The sequence below is a fragment of the Dromaius novaehollandiae genome, chromosome Z (genome assembly GCF_036370855.1).
Source record: "Dromaius novaehollandiae isolate bDroNov1 chromosome Z, bDroNov1.hap1, whole genome shotgun sequence".
Taxonomy (NCBI): Eukaryota; Metazoa; Chordata; class Aves; order Casuariiformes; family Dromaiidae; genus Dromaius; species Dromaius novaehollandiae.
The window spans coordinates 9,607,645-9,630,969 of record NC_088132.1 but is presented as its reverse complement, the minus strand read 5'-3'; the positions used below and the strand labels follow the sequence as shown (position 1 = coordinate 9,630,969).

At 47.7% G+C, this 23,325-nt stretch overlaps 1 protein-coding gene across 2 annotated transcripts in view; it reads left to right on the top strand.

The window, feature by feature from the left end:
* Positions 1–19,328: 19,328 nt before the first annotated feature.
* The window catches only part of TRABD2A (TraB domain containing 2A), an 82,354-nt gene continuing 78,357 nt past the window's right edge, over positions 19,329–23,325 (top strand). For both annotated transcript variants that reach the window (XM_064501429.1, XM_026098160.2), the window contains exon 1: positions 19,329–19,435. In XM_064501429.1, coding sequence (XP_064357499.1) covers positions 19,331–19,435 — 105 coding nt within the window. In that variant the 5' untranslated portion in view covers positions 19,329–19,330. The remainder of the gene's footprint in view (positions 19,436–23,325) is intronic.

Sequence of the window (23,325 nt, the reverse complement as noted above, 5' to 3'; positions counted from 1 at the left end):
CTGAGTAGCCAAGGTAAATATTTCTCCCATCGGTGACTTAAGGGATATTTCTGAATGATTGTCCTGGGATAGACCTCCATTCTGTGGCTCCAGCCAGAAAACCCTGCTGAGGAAGACAGCTACAAATGTATCGTCAGGTCTGATAACCAAGGTTAGCTGACTGAGGATGCTCTGTGTGCAGCCCCGGGGAAAAGCAGCAGCTATCGCTCTGAAGCCTACCTGGCACTTGTTGCTGTTCTAGATTGCTGATTCACTGACAGTCAGAAAGGAATCAAAACAGTTCACTGAAATGACAGCGAGACAGACTGACATGCCTGTAAAACTGGTCAGGTCTAGTCAAAGCATTCAAGCTACAGTGCTCTCCCTAGGTAGCTGCTCACTGCTATGGTGCTACCTCAGTCCCGCACTGCAGGTTCCCTAACACACTGTCACCACAGACCCTTCTCAGATCTCCTTGCCTTCTGGCCTTGCCAACCTCCAATCCTCCTCTGCAAGCAGCTCAAGTCATGTCTTCCCTTGGTGACCCTCCAGTAAAATGTCCCCTCCAGAACATGAATCTATGCACTTAATCTTTTGTAGTCTTTGAGCTGGTAACTCATTTTTGGTTTTCTTTTTTTCTTTTTTTCCTCAAAACTTTATTTCCATTCTGCAGGTTTAAAAGTGGTAAGAGAGGAAAGATGAAAGTTCTGGCACTAGACAAACCACTGCACAAGCAATGCACCCACTGTTGCCCCCAACAATATGTGATATTTACTTACAGCTAGTTATAAATGTGGTGTGCATGGCACTCACAGCCTGAACTTTGGGGTAACTCTCCCAGGTGCTTTCTTGCACTTGGCATCTTTGGTTCAGTATCAGCTGCTCTTGTCCCAGGCACTGAACTGTCCTGGGTGATGTTATTGCCTTAGTGATGCTGTCCTAGAACAGCCTGTCATCTGCATGTGTTGACAGTGTATAAGATGAGGTGTTAAAAAAGGCAGGAAGGAGCACTGAGCCCTGCAGGACTCCATGTAGAGGATCAAGTAGTGGAGGCATAGTTGCTCGTCACCACGCATGGGGCATGTTCCATGCAGAAGGACTTCAGGCACTTTAGCATGGCCTCTGGGACATCTCTGAGGTGGACAGGTCAGGTCTGATGGTTAGCAAGTGTCAAAAGCCATTTAGAAGACCGGGAAAAAAAGATCGGATGACTTGGTCCCTCTATGCACTGCCAAGAGGAGATTATGCAGCAGTGCTCTGAAAATATTTAATTTCCACATGACAGCCCGAATGCAGGTTGTGCCAGCCTGAACATTAGCTTCACCCCAATGAGCTGATCATGGCCTTTGGCTGGCTATTTCCAGCTATGCCAGGAAGAGCAGATTTGGCTTTGGTAGGTAACCGGTTGAAATGAACATACTGCATGTTTGAAGAAGAAAGGCTTAATGAATCAAATTTCTGAATGATACATTGGCTCTTTCAGTGAAGGCTAATACTACCTGTTTTCAACCTTTGGAAGTCACGAAGGGCAGGAGTTGAATGTACAGTTCTGGGGCTCTGAGTTTGCTGGGTGAATGCAGGGAGTGCCGGGAAGGCCGGCAGCCTGTCAGCTAGAGGGTGCCAACAAGCAGCAGACACGTCGTTTGAGGTTTCTGGAATGGTCACCATCTCCTCAGCTAATGGGGATGACTGTTGTCTGTCACAGGTAGACAGTTTTGATGACCTGTTTTTTCTACCCTCCATAGCTTTTTGGTGCAGGACTTGACAGTTCCCATGGAAGTAAATAGGACTTCGCATACCTACTCGATGTATTCCCACCCCAAACTGAGGAGTCTCATAGTCCCTGGTGAGAAATGCAGTTTTCATTACATAGACACTGATAACCATTGTGATCAGGAAGAAGAATGTGATAACCAGATTTGTGGAGGCTTCATACACAAAGGGATAAAAAATGAATCCCACCTCTATTTATTTTTCAATCTGATATTTTAGGACCTGTCCAATGATTTTTAAGGGACCAGAACTGATGCTGCAGATATTATCAATGCTAAGGTAATGAGGACAGTCGTTTTAGTACTGTTGCCTGGTTGGCAGCTCTGATTGATGCTGCCCCTTGACTACACGGCTCCTGGACATGCTCTCCAAGGGGCTGGTTGATTCTCCCCGCTGAAGGGAAAAAACAGTTTAGCAGCTGTGACTTAGATTTCAAACACAGCCCTGAATGCTGGCAGTAGTCAAAGGTGCCTTTTGAAAAGCTAAAACAAAGCTCCCCATGCGTCAGAAATGGCTTCAGGGATTTTCATTTCAAAGGAGCAACAGCCACAATGCAGGCAACTGCAGAGCCCCACCATCCTAGCTGTGAATCCTGCTTTGCTTTCCATAGGAGACTGCTGCTGTGCTGAGCAAGTGTAAAATGGATATATTTATTTGCAGTGGATGGAGTAGCTTCTTTCTTTTTTGCAACATCTGTGAATGATCAGCATCAGGATTCTGTCTGATTGCTGGATAGCTAACAAATCCAAGTTGAAACATCTGTGCATCAGATATGCATCACTGGTGATCCATCTGCAAAACACATCAGATGTCAGTTGATTGACTTGCATTTGATTGGGTTGGATAGCCAACCAGTAGGAAAAGAGAAATTCCACAGCACAGTTAGAGTCATTCTCTCCCTGCCTTCTTTTTAGCTCTGCATTTTTGTTCTGTTCATGTTTTTGCAGTTGTTTTTCTTACAGGGCACAGTTATGGTGTTGAGTATGGATAGGAAAGTGAAAGCCCCACATTTTAGAAGGGCAGGAACACAACTGTCCCTGGCAAAAATAACTGCATCTGTGATTACCATCACTAAGAGTGCAAATTAAATATGCCATGAAATCTTTCAGAAGCTGGTTTGGCATCTTTGCAGAAATATTGGGCCTTTTTTTGGCTTGTTTCTCTAACAGACATTTGAAGAGATTCGGATGTCTCCTCTTATCTTTCCTTTGGCTTTTAAATCACAATGATTCAAACACAGTTGTGATACTAGAATTAGTTGTTTGAAGCTGAATTCGATGTTTTCTGTCTTGATGATCCCTAATCACACCTACAGTGATTACCCCTCCTGCCCTCCACTTCCTACAGCCCAGCTTCTTGGGTTATGTGCAAGTGCAGGCCTTGTAGCTTTCTCGGGAAATACTCTTGCTCTTCTGGCTGCTAGTTTAGTGCCTCTGAAAGTTCAGAGGTCCATGATGATTAAAAAGAACCTCATTGTTATTTTTTGAATGTAATTTGCAAGGCCTGACTCCTTGCTTTTGTATACCTGTTGCTGCAACTGCTGTATCCCCCATGCTGCAAAGTCAGCCTGGACGTGGGGCTTGTCTCTGCCCTTCTGGAGAATAGTGAAGGATTTTGCCATTAGTGTTTTGGTAACAAATCACCTCAAAACACATGAATGGACAAAATAAAAGCTGGCTCACTCACGTGGCTCTGTGTTGCCTGCACGTAGCCCTGGGAAGTGACAGGAGCATGTTGCTGTGAGGTCTCCAGGCAGCTGTGACCATCCCAACGTGACACAGGGAGCAGGCGGTAAGTGAGAAGGTGACAGTTTCACACAGATATCTTGCTGACTGTAACTGCTGTTGACATGACGTGTCTGGAGAGCCGGCTACCAAACCCCGCAGCTGCCATCGTGCCATGCTCCCAGTCCTCGAGCTGCCCCGAGCGCGAGGGGAAGGGAACGCTCTCCACCAGCAGTATCGGCAGGGCTCGGAGACAGGGAGAGATGAAGGCTCGCTTTAAAGGCCAAGTGGGACTCAGTGGCTATTACAGCTGAGAGAAGAGAGCTGCCACGCAGTTTAGAAACAGCCGTCAGCCCTTTGATGATCTTCCCCTCTGCAACCCCAGGACTGCTTGTTAGTAGTTCAGACTTCCCCGCCACACTGTGCTACCTGGTAAGTGCTTCGTAAGCTCCCTTTGAATCCTGGCAGGAGCAGAGTAGTCATTCAGCAACTGGCTGGCTGAGCAGATGAATCCCCTTTTCTGTAGGCATCCCTGGTGCAAGATCACAGGTAGCTGCATGGAAGGGAACTCATCTCATCAAAGGCTGTAGTTCAGGTAAACGCAGACGAACTGTTTTATGGTTTCATGTTAGCTAGAGAAAGAAACCTGCTTCACAAGAAAGGTCCTTCTGCCTCAAAAACAACAAGAAATGGGGACAAGAACATAGAGCAATAAATTCCAGCTGTGCTATTAGCAGAGCTGTCAAGAGCAACCACAGAGAACGTGGACGCTTGCTGTTTGGCAATGAAGCCTTTGCCCCTCCATGCTCTCTGACCTACGGCACCGGATGGCGGCTGGGCCCAGCCCCACAGAGCAGGAGCAGTGGTGAGAGAGGGGAGCTCTTCGGACCAGGGGTGATGTGGGGAAATGCTTCCCACCTGGCTGCAGGGGAGTGGAGTCTGCAAGTGTGGTGGCACATTGCAGTGGAATGCCCTCGCCGTGGTGTCGTGTTGGGAGCAGTGCTTGCTCTTGCGCAGCTGGAGGTATGGAAGAATATTGACAATTTCCCACGTTTAACAACCATGGAAAAATGAGGCACTGGAAAGTTGAAATCACTCACTTGGGGTCAGCTAGGTCTAGGACAGTTTCAGAGGCCAATCTGCTGGGCAATACTGATTAGTGCATGAGGCAGTTTTGCACTGCTGTCCTTGGGAACAAAGACGTAATGCATTCCAGCATTTTCTCCCAGAAAATCCCAGAGAGCCCATCCTTGTGCTTCTTCCCTTTATGCCTGGGAACAGTTTGACTGGCACCTGACAAAGGCAAGATTGCTGAAAGCATGGCCAGCTCAGATCTAATAAATCATTTGTAAGTAGAAGAGGAGCACAACTGGAAATGTCGCTATTTAACCAGCAGTAGTAACAGCCGGTTGCAATATATTGAACTCGAAACACCAGGGGAGATTTGGTCAGTTTTGTTTCAGAGCTAAGTAATTCTGTGGTACAAACAGAATGCAAAGCCAGCAAGAATGTTTCCCTTTCACGGTGCGGGGGAAACGTGCTCCAGATGCTCGCACAGTCTCTTGGTAACAAACAGCAGTGCAACGAACTGGACGGATTTAAAATGATGCCTCTAACTGATCAAAAGCCTAGGTAATGATAAAATCTCCAGCAGCTGGCTAGGTGCTAACAATAAATAGAAGACTGTAATCAAGGCTTCAGAGAAGGCTTTCTCTGTGGTTCATTTTGGGGGACTTTTTGGAGGCCAGACCCAACAAACAGCCCTTGATGTTGAATGATTCATTCTCTAGATGTGCTGATAGAAATAAGGACAGTTTCCCAGTGTCTGGCTGGGCTAAACTCTACTCACTGCTTTGGGAATGTAGCACTGGAGATCAAGAAGAGCAACATTACTGCCAAGGCAGTTCGGAAACTGCTGCTTGTGGAAGCCAGCTTTGGCTCTGCAAGAGCTTTTGGCAGCTTCTTCTGCAAGAATAATCCATTTCTGAGGAAGAACACAGGCACTGAGAAGAGCTGTGCAAAGCATCTAAAGACATGGGGTTTCTGAAGCTGAATCAAAAGTGAATTTGGCCCCAAAGCACATGTTACATGAAAAACAAATGCCATTTAGAGAGGGCTTCTCCTTTTTGCTGGCACAGCAGAGCCAGCATGAATTTTTGGTGCCAGCGTCCACCCAGCCTGTGCGTAACCAGTTGCATAGCAAGACTCTACTGGAGATCCTATGTTCTTGCTGCTGGTAGTTGCAAACTACCTTTAATACAACAGTGCCCCGGGGTTAGTAGAGGCTTCATGGTTAGGAGAGGTGAAAATGTGCTCACAGAGTGGCATAGCGACTTTGGCTGAAGGAAGTTAGTTGACTGAGTTAGCTGATGGCTGGTTCCTCTTACTGGTAAGCTGACCACTGCAGCATGGATATTCACTGTCTCCTGTGGTTTCTGTGGGGACTGGCCTGTGCCACTCTCTCCTGTGTTACTAATGCTTCTGGAGGTGCAGCCATGGGTTTTAGTGATGGGTATGACAGTTAATACCTAGTGATTTTGCTGTTAGCAAATGCCTGTTCCTCTAGGCGTGGCGGAAATGCTGGGAGGACACTGAAAGACTCAATGTCATGAGGCAGAGAGCCTGTCTTGCTTAAATTTTGCCAAGTAAAAGTCGAGCTTCTTGTGTGAGCCTCTGGGCTCGTTTGTGCACAGTGGACACAGAGAGGCAGTGCCAGAAGACAATTCCTCTCAGCTTAAGATTTCTTTATGAAACTGGAAGGATTTACTCTCAGACCTTGTCCTTGCTAAACGAAACAGGCATTGCTAGCTCCAGTGAAAACTATGTGGGCTCTAGCAGGCCCACCACCTTCTCTTCTTAGCTAGGTTGGGCTCAAAGCACTGCTTAGATTAGGGCAAAGAGTTTTATTATGTAGGTGGGAAGGATGTTTCAGGCAGGATCTTTGGAAGAAAAACGGCTAATCTAACTTGGCTGAGAGTATATGTTCTCTGAAACGGTAGAAGTCTTTCTGCTCAAAAGTGAACTTCAGCTTCAGAGAAAGTGAAGGTGCAGGCTTCACACAACTCTGCTCAGCATCTCATCTCGATGGAGAAGCAAAGTGCCCAGAAATGCACAATCCTTCCTCTGAAGCAGTCGTTGCTGGGAGCAGGAGGTGATGGACACAGAGGAGCAGCATTCTGTCCCCAAAGACTTGGAAAGTGGCAATTTTTTTCAGTTCCTTTGGGAAAAGCATCAGTAAAACTGGAAACATGCAGGAAAACACCTGCCTCCCACTACTCCAATGCACAATGTGCCATGAACAGCCAAGAAAGTGCAATTGCTGTTAGATTTCTAATCACACTGGCCCATCTTCTTTCATGGTAGAGGAGCAATATGGTTTTAGAAGTGGTAATTAATTCACCTGATAAACACAGCCAGAACATTGACCACAGCAGTGGAAATTTTCTCTGTAAAAAAATAGAAGTGTACAGTATTTAAATCAAACTAAATCGATGTAAATCTTTCCTTCCAAAAGGATTTACTCCTTTTTGATCTAAGCCAAACCAAAATAGCTTTCTCAGGCTGAGCTGCCCTCATTTCTTTGTGTAATCACTTTCAGAGGACATCTTAGTGTAAGCTGAAGAAAGTCTGTTCGGGGGAAAGACATCAGTATTAAAATGTATCAGGCAGTAATTCAGCAATGCTGACTTTAAGTGGAGGCAAGATTTGCAGGTTGCAGGATGTCTCTTCTGCCAGACTAGATTATGCAGCTGGAGTAAAAGACAGGCAAAAGTGTGGGTACATAGACTTTTGAGATAGTTAGCTGAGCAAGTATGGCTTGTTAGTGGAACATAACATGAAATTTTTGCAGAGTCCCTTCATATTCCTTACTATTGGCCCTAGCAGGAACAGTCTCTGTCTTGGTAATATTTTGGTGAGGTTATTATAGGAGCAGCTAGTTACAGTGTAAACAGAGGGAGGTCTTGGATTCAGTCCCAAATCTCCAAGGAAACACTCCCATCCTTCCTGCCAGGCTCCCCACCGTCTGAGGGTAGCTTGTCCCCTCTAGGTTTGTGAGGCACCTACCACAAGAACCCCCTAGTCCTGAACTCCTGGCTCTGCTTTGATGAACATCAAATAATAACGCTCCTGACAGTGATGGCTGCAACAGATACGCTAGCCTCCTTGGCTGCAGTGTGTTACCTTGGAGGAGCTTTTCATCTTCACTCCTCGTGGCTCCATGACGCTGGCCGGCAAGCAAGAGCACTGGTCACAGCGGTAGATCCAGCAGCAGCAGAGCTGCCTCGTTGCGGCACAGTGCCACGTGGGCCAGCCACACACCTGACCCCTGCACGCGTGGCAGTGCTGAGCTTTGCAGACCCGCCGGCATTTGCTCTAACTTGGGTGTTTCAGCTCGACCCTGGCCTGTGCAGTGTATACATCCCTCTGTGCACCAAGAGCCGCAAACTCATGCGGCTTTCGAGAAAACTTGGACAGCTGCGTGCTGAGCTGGGGACTTGCCTCCCTGAAGTTTTCTGAAAACACAGCCAGCAGGGACACGACTGAATTTCATTCACAGGGAGCAATCTGGTGATGGCAGCGAGGTGACAAAACTCAAAATCTGACCACACTGTTGCCACACATCAGGGCAATTTGCAAATACCCCTTCCCTCAGCTTTTCCTACCTGCAACAAGACTCACCTTCTGAGGTCAGAGGCGGTGTGTGAGGGCAGATGGGCAGGTTAAATTAAAAAATGTTTTGGTGCTTCTGGAGAACAACACGTCCTCTGGGGTGTGGAGGCACCATCTCATCGCTAACAGATAAGGGGCTAAGGCACGCTCAGTATTTGTCTTGCTATTGCAAGCTTCTTACAGCAGGCCAGAGGGAGCGGGCCCTCCAAGGGCTACCGGTGTTGGGTGAGAAACTGGCCTCCAAGTAGGTATTTGGGAGAGAGGAGGGTGCATTAAAGCCCGGACGACTTGACACTTAGGCCAGGAAGTGACAATGTATAATTGTATCCGAGGGGAACAACGGGGAGAATTACAGGAGGCAAATTATGCCATTTCCTCCCCTGGGGTCTGGCCAAGGATTAACACCCTGCTTGCTTAGGAAAGACTTTGTGGTGCTTCCAACAGCCGTGATGGCCCACGCGCTGCTGCTGTCTCGTGCAAAACACCCAAAAAGAAAACACAGCAAGGGACTTCCAAGTGAGCGTCACAAATCAGCACAGGTCCAGGCTCCTCATGAAAAACAAATAGCCGACCCTCTAGCCTTTACGGACGGTCTCTTCGTAATTTACGGGGGCCCCCTGGCACACGTCGTGAGAAAGCGAAATCTCCTCCCCGCGTGTAGGGTTACAGTGGCTCTGCCTCCGGGCCATTTTTAGACCTGGCAGGAGCTCGCTCCGTGCCAGCACAGGAAGAGCATGTCGGGGTGAAACTGGACCTTGCCCTGGTCTCTCCGCTGGTGTATTAGCCGCGCATGACGGGTGAGCTGAGAGAGTTTCCTTGCAGGCTCTTTAGCACCAGCTTGAGATCATTACTGCTGAATTAGCCCTTGTGTTTCTAACATCACCACCTTGGTGATGAGTTGGGAGGATGCAGGGGGACGTAACCACCTTTCACCATACTGACACATGCAGGATTCACCATAAAAAGCAGAATGATGATGTCTTCCCTGATCGCACCTCTAAGGCCTCACCCTCCCTGGCCCTACTGGTCACCCCACATCGGATGTCCAACCTTTACATAAAAATGCATTGTAAAAGTGATTATACTTGATAGAAAGTTTGGCTAATCTGTCAAAAAGTCATGGCTGTAAGCATATATAAGGAAAGCCCCCTTTGTAAAAAAAATAGCCCTCCAGTATCCAGTGTGGGTAGTCAGGCAGCAGCTAAACCCTACCAGTGAGCGGTCCCTTCAGAGGAGCCCACATGGGCCAGCCTGGGACCAGCAGTGATTGTGCTGCATGTGCAAGGCACCAAGCCCAAATCCATCAGCCCTGCCAGGCCCGAGCTGCCATGCTGGCAGCGTCACCAGGCAAGATGCAGGAGCAAGAGTTTGGGAGAAAAAAGTCATTCTTTGCAGAGGGTCTTGGGGAGTGCTAAGTGTGAAGAGGCAGCAAGCATCTCCCTTGCCAGCTCACACTGGGACAGCAGTTGCGTGGGTGACGCAAAAGCTAGTGTAGCAATGCTGGCAGCAGTTCTGCTACAGTGCATTTGTCTGCATTTTTGTTTACATAAATAATTCCCTTTTGCAGGGTGTATCTGGCTTTTAAGAGGCCCCACTTTATAGGATGGCAAATGAAAATGATATTCAATTTTAGTGAGTTATGCACAGCCAAATGTTTGGAGAAACCTTGCCCTGGCCTCACTTCCCCACCTATTTGATCTTCTGACTTGAGAGTAACCGGGATATATCCTCCAAGCCTTGGTATCCAGCTGAAAACATTTTATTAAGTTCTGAGACAGTTAGGAAATGCTATTTTCTTTGATGTCACCACTCCCTAAAATCATGCTATCTTCAGAATAGAGTCTCTGTATTGTTGATAATAACACATTTTCTGTCCACTTATGTGCTTCATTTGCATGAATGCCCCTCTATCTCATTGCTAGAGACAGCCTGACACATGTTAGATACTGATCATTCCTGCCTTATTGACAATGGAAAAGCCACAATCAAGTAGAGAACAGAAGAAAGAAGCATTCTCTAGCGGGATTTAAAATGCTATCTGTAGCTTGTGGATGCTTTCCCTAATGTTCTGTACTCAACTGTCTGGCATTTACGAATGAGTCATAGGACCAGGAAATTAGAATCCGAAAAAGCATAGTTGGGCATTTTACCAGTTCCTTCTGGTAGAACTGTTCAAGATGACTTCCTACGCTGCGACCAGTTTGCTTTATTTGAGAGTATGGCCCTCCTGCCCTCTGTGCAGAGCTATGACAGCTGGCTCTCCACGGGGCCAAATGCTTGCTATAGCATGCACACTTTGTGCAGAGTCTATACATACATTGCCCTGTCACTGGTCTGTGATGCTGGCAGCTATTGAGCAAGAGGACCTAGGGGTAGATGGTCCATGATGTTTAACAGAGATTGGGCTATCTACTGAGGCTTGAACCTTGCTAAAGTGGCCTGATTCTTATGCAGATGAATAGCAGGGAAGAGACCAATCTGGGAAAGTAGGATGCACACACAGAAATCATGATGTCACCTTCTGGTCGGAGTATCTTTGTGGATCAGAGAAGGAGCAAGGAATAAGAACAACAACACGTACCCAAATCCCTCTTTCTGCAGATGACTCTTGGCCTCAGAGAATGGAGACTGGAGCCAGCATTAAGTGCTCTTAAATATCTATGCCCAGTATCTCGCCCAGATCTTGTCTGTGCGTGGGTATGTACCTAGGACGCAATCTTGTGAAGTCTGACTCAGGAATGTAACTCTGACCCTTTACATGCAGTTTCATTAAAGCAGATTAGCCTGTGGGTCACTGATAAAAGCCAGCCCCTGAATGGCTTGGGGAGAATACGGACTGTGTTTGGCAGAAGTACTAGCTAGCTCGTCTAGTTCTCAGCTGTGGAGGGGAGGGAGCCTGGAAAATTCAGCGAAGTCCTGCTTTGGACATTGCATTTTTGCAATATCCAGTTAGGGAGTAGTTGTTCCTGCCCTGGCTGAAGGGAGTGCTTGATGAGGTCCTCAGGTCCTTCTACTTCTGTTTTCTATGTCAAAGTTAGGCTTTTCCATCCAGACTCTCACCAGGCAATGTGAAAGCTCATGGCTCATCCTAGCAAATGACTCTGGTGTTTAAAAAATGAAGCTTTTGTTTAAAATAGTTGCAGATGTCCATGGCATCTTAGATAGGAGTCCTGGTCCATCACTGCAAGGCAAAGAAAGAGGGTGGAACAGCTTTAGAGCATGGGCCCTGGGGCCAGTGAAGGATGGGACTGGCTTGACAAAGCAGAGGACATGACTTGGGTGCCAGGTCCTTCATCTTCACACCATGGGGAGAGATCCTTGGGGATAACCAGCTCCCCAGGAACTCCCCTTTTCAATGGTTTTATGTGTATTTAGTGCTAATCACAGAGGTCTGACTGGATCAGCTTCCTTTGCTTGTTCTCTTCTTGTGTCTCTTTTTCTGCATGACATGGAGTTTGATTAGATCTCGGGCCCAAAGAGGAGATGTGGTTCAGCCTTGGAGCTGCCCGTTTCCTAAAGTATGCATTGGGGAGCACTCCTGGTCGGGAGCTTGCCAGTGCTCCTGGTATTTTCATGTCCCTGGCAAGTCATTTACTGAAAGGGCACCACAGTGATAAGTAATGGCACAGGACAGGTAACTGACACTTTGTTTGTAGCACATCTTTAACACAGAGTTTGGGGATTAATGCTGTTGTCATTGAAGTCCTGGAGAGATCTCTCAGTGAAGAGAGCACAAATCAGGTGCAGGATGGTTAAGGGAGTTGCACAATGTTCCCAGTGGAAATGGCCAACTTAGCTAGTGATATCTCTGATAGGGACGGGACAGTTTTTCAGCTCCTCAGGATTACCTAGGTGTTCTAGAAAGGTAGGTGCAATAGCCATGATTGAAGGGCAATTATTAAAAAAAGAAAAAAAACTTTCAGGAAAATAAATTCAACATTAAAAGGTACAAGAATTGTATGTCAAGACAGAAAGAACATTTATTGGCTGCTGCTTCTTCTACTTTTTTTGTTTTTTTCAATCCTGATGAGAAACAGAAGTCGTTTTCCTCAATAGGGGAGAAAGAAAATCCCCATTGGGCTGAAAGCAAAGCAAGTGCTGTCTGGAAGAAAATTACCAATGAAAATAGAGGTAGAACAGAAACTTAATTTCAGCTCTGCTGCACTGATGTGCTGTCATAAAAGAAGTATCTTTACAGTCAAGTATTGCATAATCACTGAAAGGCTCATATCCAGCTACTTGGACTCTTGAGAAAGCTCAAGGCTAATCTCAACTTCTGTGTAACATTTCCAGAATGTTGCTTCTCTAATTTTCCTGGGACCTTTGGCAGTGTGTGAAGCAAAGTGTCTATGTAAATTGTTCCAGGATCTGAGCTTTAAATTTCTTGGGGCAAGGATGGTCATTTACTTGTGTGTCTGCCAGGATCTGAGCTTTAAATTTCTTGGGGCAAGGATGGTCATTTACTTGTGTGTCTGCCTAGTAAATAGCCCAGCAGGATCCCCAGCAGCTTACTGCAATGGCAATAAATCACCACAAAAAGGCCATATTCAGGTTGATGATCCATTTCCAAACAGAGATTGCCCAAGCCCAGACCTGAAACTGGCACCAGTTCACCTGTTCCTAATTGAAAGCAGATGGCACCTTCATTTTGAATGAAACTTAATGATGACTTCAGTGTGAGTTGGGGGAGGTAGCCAGGCATTAAGAAAATACGGTTAACATGAACAAACACATTGTGTTTGTATATACTTCTCAAAACTGAGTTCTAGATTATTTTGTGCATACATGGGAATTCTGTGGTGTCATAAATGCCTGATTTGACCACTACCACAACGAGAAAAATCCCAGCCTCACTGAAGTCAATATCAAAATTATGTGGTTTTGCTTGCGCTGAAGTTCCACTCCCCAATGCATTCGGAGTGCCTGCTTCTGCCTTTGTAACTGCACGGCAATGTTTACCACATATTTATCTCTTTTTACTAACAACCCACATTATACACTGCTGAGACTACATTTTGTAACAAGTTAGGGTGTTCCCTATAAAGTGTCTTGAATCCTGACAGCTTTGCTTAAACTTTATTTAAGCAAATAAATCTTTACTGTTAAAACTTTAACCTAAGTTCGAAAACCAGGAAAAAATAAATCTCTTGGAAAAATTCCTACCCTATTGGTGAAAACTTTTCTTCCCACTGCTAAAAAATCAGGATGCCTCCTTTTCCCCCCAGGGATGTCCTGAAAGATCATGCCAATTTAGGGGATAAGCTGAATTCAATGCATTTCTACACCTTTTAGATTTTCCTCCATTATTTCACTGGGAAACCATCCTGAAATTTCCTGGAAGACATCAGAAATGCACTTATGTAAACCAAAGGTTTTACAGATTGTGGATCCCTCCTGGGGGGAACAAACTTCCCAGCTCTTTCCCACATGAACTCTCTATGCACAAGACCAGGATCCACCTGGTGTATCCCGTGCTCCTGTATCTCTCTTGGTGACAGGCTGGAAAAGGAGGTGGGTTTGTTGAGTCCCCCCTTTACAAGGCCCAAACAACGAGTCTTCTGCCTCCAAGGCTGGGGCCCACGGGGAGACGGGGCTACCGCTCCCAGAGAGAGCTGGTTCGGAAGACCTGGACTTCCCACCTGGTCCTGCTGAGCCACATGGGACTGCTCGCTGGCTGGCTGTCCTTGGTGCGATTTCACGGCACAGCCAGGCCGAACGCAGAGCTGCACCAAAGCCTCAGGCTGCGGGGTCCTTGGGAGAGGGACAAATGTCCCTTCGGGTGGAGAAAAGCAGCTGGTTTCACTCCAGCCACCGCACTGCGAAGCTGTGGTCCGTACCTGCTTCCCTGGCTGTAGCAGGGTGACACTGCGACACGGCCCTCCGTTTAAGCACCTCAGGATACAGATACTTTCCACCTGCATAAGATGTAATACCATTTACTGTATTTAATAAAATAATGCATTAGTCATTTTGATGAACCTTTGTATTTATCCTTCTAAAATCATGAATTAATAACTGAATAACCCGCTCAATTTTTACTAGCTTGTTAGCACCTTATTCTCAGCTTCTAAAAAGCCCTATTTTTCGATCAGAGTCTTTAAAAAGATATTTTCAGAGTGAGGGAAGGGAACTGCAAACTCTGCAAACTGTCCTTCTTCAACTCTTTCTAGCCTGACTTTAGACGATCCTCTGTTTCATCTCTGGAGTGCCAGGGCGCTAGCGCAATTCAGAGCTCCCTGTTCTGGTCATGTACTTTCTCTTCACCTCCTTTCAATGCCTAAGAGATTTATTTTTGTTTAGCTTTCTCTCTCCATTCAAATTGAGATTACTATTATTAAGATGTGTTTAGAGAACAGAATTCCACTCTTTCCTCTTTATTTTTGCCTTCTGGCTGACTATGCTTGATAATTACATGTAACCACTTCACTTTGTAATATATTCCCCATATTTCCCTTCCAGCTGACCTAACACTTTCATACAGTAACATACTACAAAGTTCACTAACCCTTTTTATCTGGAGGCATAATTGGGGCTCTGTGTTTCTGAATCTCTGAAGTCCACATCAATCCTTCTAAGCAAACTTCCTTTCAAATGCAGATAAAGTAGAGTACTTTTTCTCAACCCAATGAAGAAAGCGCCTTCGCCTCCTTTATTTTCTGCTTTATGATATCTGTTTCATAATTTTAAATGGGAGCAAATCCTCATGTTTAACCTCCATGATACTTAAAACGCATGTTGAGTCCAAAACCAGGCTATTCGTGTTTGACAGTGGGTGAATCATAACTGACCAGCCTGCTTACAGAGTTTGAATATACTCTGTCAAAGATCTGTGCAAACCTCTTTTGTGACAGTTTTCGTTCAACGTTGACTGTGTTTGGCTGTACAAGGTGGCTTTCTTAGGGATAGCAAGTTACCGTTAATGTAAGGTAGCTAAGATGCAAGTTGGAGAGGTGTGTCCAACGTGCTTGCTCTGATACGGACATACCCGTGCTATCTAAATAGCACTATTATAGTAGCAAAATAAACCTCCGCAGAAGTTTTAGGCTGTCTTGCTCTGGGCAGTTGTCTCAGCGATGATGCCTGCTTCAGGAGACTATCCCCGTGCCTCCTCCCAGGCCTCTCCGTGCACCTCTCCTGTATCTCTAGTACATACAACTGCTCTGTGTACCTAAGTACATAAGCACGTGCTTAACTTCCAAACACATGCTGAAGTCGTACTGAAATCATTTTGCTAGGGACAAACAAACCCCAAGCCCTCAACAGAGCTTTATTCACTGAAAATGCTGGGTTTATCTCGTAGGTTTCTGTTAACGGCTCTAGGATGTGGCTTTCTACTGAAATGCTGCAGTGAAAGTATAAATTACTTTGAAAGCCTTTACAGAACATTCCTTTTGTCCTTCCTCTTTCCCTATTTTCCATCAGCAATTCACCACAAAGAATGCATTTCCCACCAGTTCAAAAATACAGCCAAGCAGCATCTTAATCTGCATTGTCTGTACGCCTGAGAGCTGCATGTTTCAGAAAGTGTCATTATTTATTTTATTTTGGGATTGTAGATCTAAAAGGCACCAAAAATAGCCACATGGAAGGTACCTAATCAATTTGGCAGCACATCTCTGCACCACAAAAGATGTATTCTTACTCTCTACAGTTTGATCTAGGTAGTATATGAATGCTATATGACTTCCAAGCCCAGAAATACATACAACCAAATACGGGGCTGGCTTACTGTGTCCCACAGCAGAAAAATGTTGTTGCTGTGCTTAGTACCCGGCTTCTAAGAGTGATGTTTGGTTGGAAAGGCTGTGACTAGCAAGCAAACTCACTATTTCAAATAAGGGATTTTCTGAGAAGATGATGAAGAAATATGTCACATCCTTAGTTCTTGCTCCAGAAAGTATAGGAATATCTGTAGTGCTGGCAAATGGCAGGTCATCTTTTCCCCTGCTGTAAAAAAAAAAAGAGTAATAACTAAAATACAGATTATAACTACTACATATTGGATATACTCCATATTCTTTGTCAGATAATGGTTTTTATTCTAAATAGTTAGCATGACCAAATGAGAGAAGATGCATTTCATGTATTACCAGGCTCATTCTTCCCATCAAATCCATAGTATTTAGAAATATAGCACTGCACATAGGGGGAGGCAAGACATTGAAGGTTTGGTTTTAGCTGCCTTTTTCCTGGAGGCAGTTAGTTTGTACTACAGATCTAAGCTTTTCTAGCAAAACTGGGGAATGGCATCTTTGCTCTCTGTGAGTTGCTAGGAGGTTTGCCATTGACTTTGAACACGAATTTAACCCTAGAGCTAGGGGTTTGCCTCTCTGAGGTTGAAAAAACTGAGCATAAAATAAGAATAGGGTAAAGCTAAAGAAATAATGGCTGCCTGAGTCTGCAAAGAGCCTGAAACAACTGGTCTGCAGTTTGCCCATTGCTGTGCACATGGTATTTTCACAGACATTGCTTCAGAGGAGATGTCCAACATTATAAAGCCCTTTTCAGAGTTTTCTACACCCATTTTTGTCCATGTGCAAATAAGCATATCTAGTTCAGGGTGAAACAATGTCAGGTTTACTGGCTATTAAAAAATAAATAAAAATAAAAAGCATAAGTATCCACATGCATCCTAAGAGAGTATTGAGCCTAATAATGACTGCTAGAGTTGAAATGGTAAACAATTTTACTACTGAACCCAGAGCAAAGATGAAATACATCGAGAAAGATCTGCACTAAGAGAAACCTCCTGTTTCATTATTTCAGCAAGCACACTCTGGTTTGTGGAGTGGCATAACTTTTCCCCCTGCATTTGACCTCTCTTATTTTTCTATTTATTCCTGCGAAAGAGTCTGGCTTTTTCAGTTTTGAGAGATCTTTAATTAAAACAAATACGATGCTGCAGGAGGGAACATACCATACAATAGCTTCACACATCATGGTGGGCATAGTGTTCAAACTTTAAAGGTTTTCTTACTTCATTAGCTTCAGCCCTAAAAGTGCTAACAGTTTCGCTATATGTGAACTAGAAGTGCCATATTAAAACTATCAGGAAGTTTCTATTACCAAATATTCTGAGAGGCATGAGAGTTCACTATTTTAATTCACACTTTAGAAAAAAATGGTACATGTTTCCTGCTTCATTCAACATTTTTAAGAGTGAGGTTAATAACAATATGCACTTTTTGAGGCTTTAAATACTTTGAACCAGTCTCTTCAGAAAACACGTCCGAATTTTAGAGCTAAGCAGGTAATGCACTCTTCAGCGCACTTTTCACCTTTAATGGATCACACTGACACAACAACCTAAATCACAAAATGGCACAGGCATCTGGAAACAGGAAGACAAGCACGAGTTAGAAGTAATAGATCCCTTGTCCTCGGCTCAGTGAGAAACTGATAAGCAGTGAAAGGACTTTGGGAAGAATTACAACGTTCAGTTTCATACGGGCTTCAGGAGAGCTGCAGCTCCACGCCGGGTCACTGGGACGTGGGATCTGCAGAGCAGCGACAAGGAGGTTGTTAAATACAAGCTGCCTAACATAGGATCCCTCTGAAAGTTCCTCGATGGTTTCTTTTAATCTAGGTTACAGTTGGGAACATCCCACTATTTTGCAGGAGACTATTGTATGGGCATTTTAGTGGGGGGAGAAAAGATAAATACCTGAAGCGTTCGAGTGGCAGGAATGGTTACGTTAACACTGAAAACAAGCAGGCGGAACAAAACCCCAGCAAGCGACACGCGCCCATCACTGGTGGGATGGACGTGCACCTTTCCCCGCCACCGCAACCCTTCCCTTGCTCCCGCCAGCGCACGATGCCGTTTCAGACGGCGGGCGCAGCAATGGGCAGCACAGCTCCATCCTCGCAGGCGCCGCTGCCGGTGGCCGGCTGCGTCCTCGGGAGGCTTCCCACCACCCTCACAGCCTTCGTGCCCGCGGGAATGAGCGAAGCGGCGCTGGCCCCGCTGCCCCGTGGGACGTGCCACCCCGCGGGCTGGGGCGGCAGCAGGTGTCCCTGCCCGGTGCTCGGACGTGTGAGAGCCAGCACCGCCGCCACCCCCGGGCCGGCCCCGCAGAGCTGCCCGGGACATGTGCGCCGGCCAGCCCTGGACAGGGCAGGTGGCACAGGCCTGCCGGGGTGGCCGTGGGCCCGAATCAGGCTGGAGATGCTTTTGCCTGCCCCAGACCGGAGTCCGGGGGGATGACCCCGGCAGCCCCCAACGCACACACACACATGCATGCCCTGCCTCCCCAGGGATCGCTGCTCCGCAGGAGGCACTTCTGCAGGAGGTGCAGTTCTGCAGCCCCCAGCACACAAGCTGCAGCCAACCTCTGCCTCCCGGGCAGGCGGGATGGGGCAGACAGGAGCGGGCAGGCGGGATGAGGTAGGAGGCAGGCAGGATGGGGCAGGGGCAGGCAAGGGGCAGGCAGGGAGCAGGCAGGATGAAGCAGGGAGCTGACGGGATGGGGCAGGCAGGACGAGGCAGGGAGCAGGCAGGACGAGGCAGGGAGGATGAGGCAAGAGGCAGGCAGGGAGCAGGCAGGATGAAGGAGGGAGCAGATGGGATGAAGCAGGCAGGAAGAATGGGGCAGGCGGGACAGGGGCAAGGGCAGGCAGAGGCAGGCAGGACAAGGGCAGGGGCAGGCAGGGCAGGGAGCGCTGCCTTGCCTGCGGGCTCGGCTGCCCCGGGCCGGGAGGGCGCAGCCGCCCGCCTCCCCCCGGCACCGGCACCGGTACCGGCAGCAGCACCGGGACCAGCCGCGGCCGCCGCCGTGTGCCTGCAGCCGGGGCGGCGGCGAGGCGCGGGGGGGCCGGAGGGGACACCCGCCGCCGCCTCCGCCGCCCCATCGCCCGCCCCCGGTGCGGCGGGGCCCGCGCCCTCCCCGCCCTCCCCCCGCCGCCCGGCACGGGACCCTTTAAGAGGAGGGGGCAGCGGCTGGAGGGCTTGGCCAGGGGACGGGGCCGCTCCGGCGAGGGCCCTAGGATTGGGTCGCCGGGCAAGGAAAAGCAAAAAAAAAAAAAAAAAGAAAGAAAAAGAAAGGAAAGAAAAAAAGGAAAAACAGCAGGGGGGGGTGGAAGCAGGAGGGGAGGAAAGGGGAAGGGAAAAAAAGAAGGGGGAAAAAAAAAAAAAAAAGAAAGGCGGCTAGCCCCAAGCGGTGCCAGCTTGGGGAGGCGCAGGGATGGTGCACCCCGGCTGGGTCTGCCTGCTGCACAGCTCCCTCCTCCTGCTGGCCAGAGCGCGGCAGAGCCGCGGCCCCGCGGCCGCCTGCCCGCTGCGCCGCAAGGTAAGCGCCCGCGGAGACGGAGCCGGAGCCGGGGCGGTGCGCGGGGCGGTGCGCGGATCTCCTGTCCCGGCCCGGCGGCGGCGGCGGAGCTGCGCCGGCCCCGAGTGGCCCCCGGCGGCCCGAGGACACGGGCGCTTCGGTGCCGCGTTCTGCCCCCCCCCCCCCGGGGGGGCCGGTGGCGGGCAGGGGACAGCTGAGGAGCCACGGCGGGGGCGGTGGTTTGGGGGCGGTTTGTGTGCCGGGTGGAAGCACCAGCACGGGCGTAGCGGGTGCTGGTGGAGAAGTGCGATGGAGACCAGCGCGTCGCGACTTTTGCACCTGCGTCCGCTCTCCTGCTTTGCCTTGCCCCTCTCGGAGGCCCGGCGTCGGGACAGCGGGGAGGAAGGTCCTGGGAGCAGCCCCAGCAGTATGCTTTGCTTCAGCGTGTGCTTTGCCAGCACTGCTGCACCGCTTAGAGCAGCACGGGCTTTCGCAGTGTAGCTTGGTTGCCTGCTCCTCTCTCCGGGGACACGTTGTTGGCCTTTGCTTAACGCGAGGGGACACGTTGTTGGCCTTTGCTTAACGCCACGAATGGTGAAGGAGGTCCGAACCAGCAAATGCGGCCCCTTAAGTAGAAATACTGTTATAGGGTGTGCTAAGCTTTAAGTTCTAAGTTCATCAGCCTCATTACAGTCTTGAGGAGCAGCGTAGGCTGACCTGGCCCAGGTGGATGGTGAGTGCAGCTGAGGACTCGCAGCTGCAAGTCGCTGGTGGTATTCTGGCTGATGTAAAGCCTACAAAGAGGATGTCATTTCCTTAAGGTAACGAAAACAAGCAGTTATCCATGAGGTTTCTGAATGAAAACACCCAAAATCATTTCAGAAAAGTGTACCTGAGCTTACTTAGTGTTAAAGAAGTAGATGGTTCCTGATTGTCATCTGCTTGGACTTGGAGCCACCCTGACCACAGGTGCTGAGCACACAAGGTAGCCCTGGGATGTGTTCTCCCACCTGTGCTCAGCTCCTGCCCCAGACTGGGTCAGGTCCTCTAGCACAGCTGTTAAGGGAGCGCTAGGGAGGTGCCACATCCAGACTGCAGTCTAGGGGAGCAGCAAGGAAGCTTTTCAGCTCTGGAGAAGGCCCGAGATGCTCTATGACCTCTCCCTCTGTCCTCCCTGCATGCACGCCAGTGTGTTGCTCATCTCCCTGGTAGGGCCCTGCTGCCTCCAGCCGTGCCACCCCACCAGCAACCCAGGATTTAGGGCACTGCTGACTTAACCCTATGTCAAGCTACATGTGACTCACTGGAGGTGTCCACTCGAGCTTGAGTTACGCGAGCTTGGGTTAGATGGGGCTCAGTCCCTATGTCAGGGTTGGTGCCTTGCGGTCTGCTTTTGGCTGGAACCAGTATGTCAGCTGGATTTCTAGGTGACTGGCCGTGATGCTGAGCCTCTGGTGTCCCCTTCCTCTTTAGGGCATGAAGCTGTGGGCTGGTGTGCACCTGCGAAGAGTTAGAGGGAATGAGAAAGAGGGAGGGGAGAGCCCCTGAGAGCCTGTGCAGAAGTGGTATTGGGGAAGCACCAATTCTCTGGCTTGGTGGGACAGGGGTGGGACATCCAGGGAGTTTTCCTCAGGAGTCAGAGTGACTGACTGGACATGTGCCAGTTACCAGCAAAACTGGAGGTGAAATGTGTTAATGGTATCTCATTATCTGCTGATTACTCTGCCATTAAAATGTAAGACCACCTGTAGTTTTGGTATTGGCAGGCTGTTTCCTAGGGTCATTAGGGCAGTGGTGGTAACCACACTGTCCTAGAAATGACATGTGGCTATCTGCAAAGGTGTTGGGTGCAAGGGCAACATCGTTGTGAAATGCTGTGTTAACATTTACTCCATCCCCTTGAAAACAGTACTGCTCTTTGTGCCTGCATCTTCATGGAAGGCATGTTGTTTGTATCTTCACCTTTTACAGAAACTTTTGTGCATTCTTACCTCTCTGAATTACGCTATGCCTTTCTTCTTGCTGGGTCCTTTAGAGCTTCAATCTTGAAAGAAATATGTAAACTCTGCCTGAAAGTGATGAATTGCTATTTTAACGAATGAGTGCACTATATTTCTTCAGAGGGCTTTTTCATCGTCACTCCGTATTATAGTTAAAAATAATATGCCCCATCAGTCTGTTTTGGGAAACAGACTGGAAAAAGAAAAGCTTTGAAAACAGTTAATCTAAAAGAAAGGATGCTGAGATCCTTTGGGTCATATCCCAGTTACTAAGTAATGTGTCCTAGTGGTGCTTTCTTCTTGCTAAACACTGGAGTATATTGAAAAATTTAAAACCAGAATCCAGGGATTAACAGCAGAATGCTTGCGGTTATAACTGGTTAATAATTTACAATGCATTGTTCATGATAGGAGGCCAATTAATTTTAACAGCAATCTTTCCCCATGTATTTAGTTTAGTAGAGCAAGCAATCTGTCTGCTGTCAGTCCTTGGCTTTTTAGTTGAAAATGTGATTCTTATTTTTCACTGTTGGTAAGTGGAGACTGAATTTGTGTTCTTTTAATAGCTGTAGCCAGTGCAGTGTTTATCCCCAGGCAAGCTCTGCTTACAGTCTTAAATTGAGTTTAAGAGCGTGTCAGTAATGTAAGTAAGTGGGCAAAAGCTCAAAAGAATGACTATTAAAAATGTGTTTAGCATTTCTGTGTGCATTATTGTAGGTGCGTGGGCCACTTTGTGGTGAGTAAAGACACAGTCTTTGCCTCAAAAAGGTATAAATGAGCATGACAAGATAGGACACCAGGATAGATAGGAGTGAGTGAGAAAGCCATATACGGAGTAAGGGCTGCCTGGGTGAGATATTGCATGCCACATGCTCAGACTTCTGTAGCAGGAAAAAAGAGAGAATTTTGTTGTGGACTGAGAGAGAGCTTTATCCTGGGCTGAGATTTGGGAGATCCAGCTGTGATGTTGAGAGGTGAGGTGAGGGGCCCTGGAGGAAGCTGAAGCCCCAGGGCACCCGTATAGCGAGTCATACACTTTGTCCTGAAAAATTTATAGTCTGCATAGATGAGATGGAGAGAAGGTGGACGGAAGCAGAAGTGCTGTGACTTGCTTCGTCACGTGGGCAGGACAGGTTCCCAGCTCTGGAGTTCACATCCAGTTGCTCAGTCTTTGGACAGCAGCTGATCTCCCCTCTGAGCCCTCCTTCCCTATATCCCTGAAACCACCTTCTCTTGAATTTATTTTTATTTATTTATTTATTTTGTTAAGTTCCCTTCACTATGTTGCTCCTTTTCTAGATGCTCAGAGTGCCACCACTGGAAATGTTCTGTGTTTCTCCCATTTTTTTGTTGCATTATGTATTTTCTGGATGTTTTCAGTGATTTTATTTACCGTAGTCAATGCATCATGTGGGTCATTTTGAAATAGTTACTCAGGAGAAAAATGACTGTTTCTCTGATCCTGTTTGGCATCAGTCTTCCAGCAGAATCATTGTCGGCACCTGAAATGATTTGTGCTGTCTGATGAATGCAGTAATATTTATGTATTTCAAGACTACAGGCTGCACCCCATAGTGGTCCTACAAACACTGATGGGAAAGCAAGCTGTTGGGGCTAACCATGTCCGTTGAAAAAGAACTGAATCTGGGAGTTGTTTTTGGCATCTTAAAGAAGAAACCTATTGGGAAGGAAAAATATATATACCTCTGAGTCAGAACCTGTGTTGTGCTGAAGCAGGTGGAAGGAAGGAAGGAGGCCATGGGTTTCACCTGGGGACATGTGGCAGGGAGACAGCGCAGTGCCGCAGCGCTGAGCACTCAGGAATATCTCCAGCTGGGATGGGGATTCAGCTGGAGGCACCGTGGCAGGGCGCGACACAGCCTCAAGTCTGCGGTCCAGCAGTAAAATCAG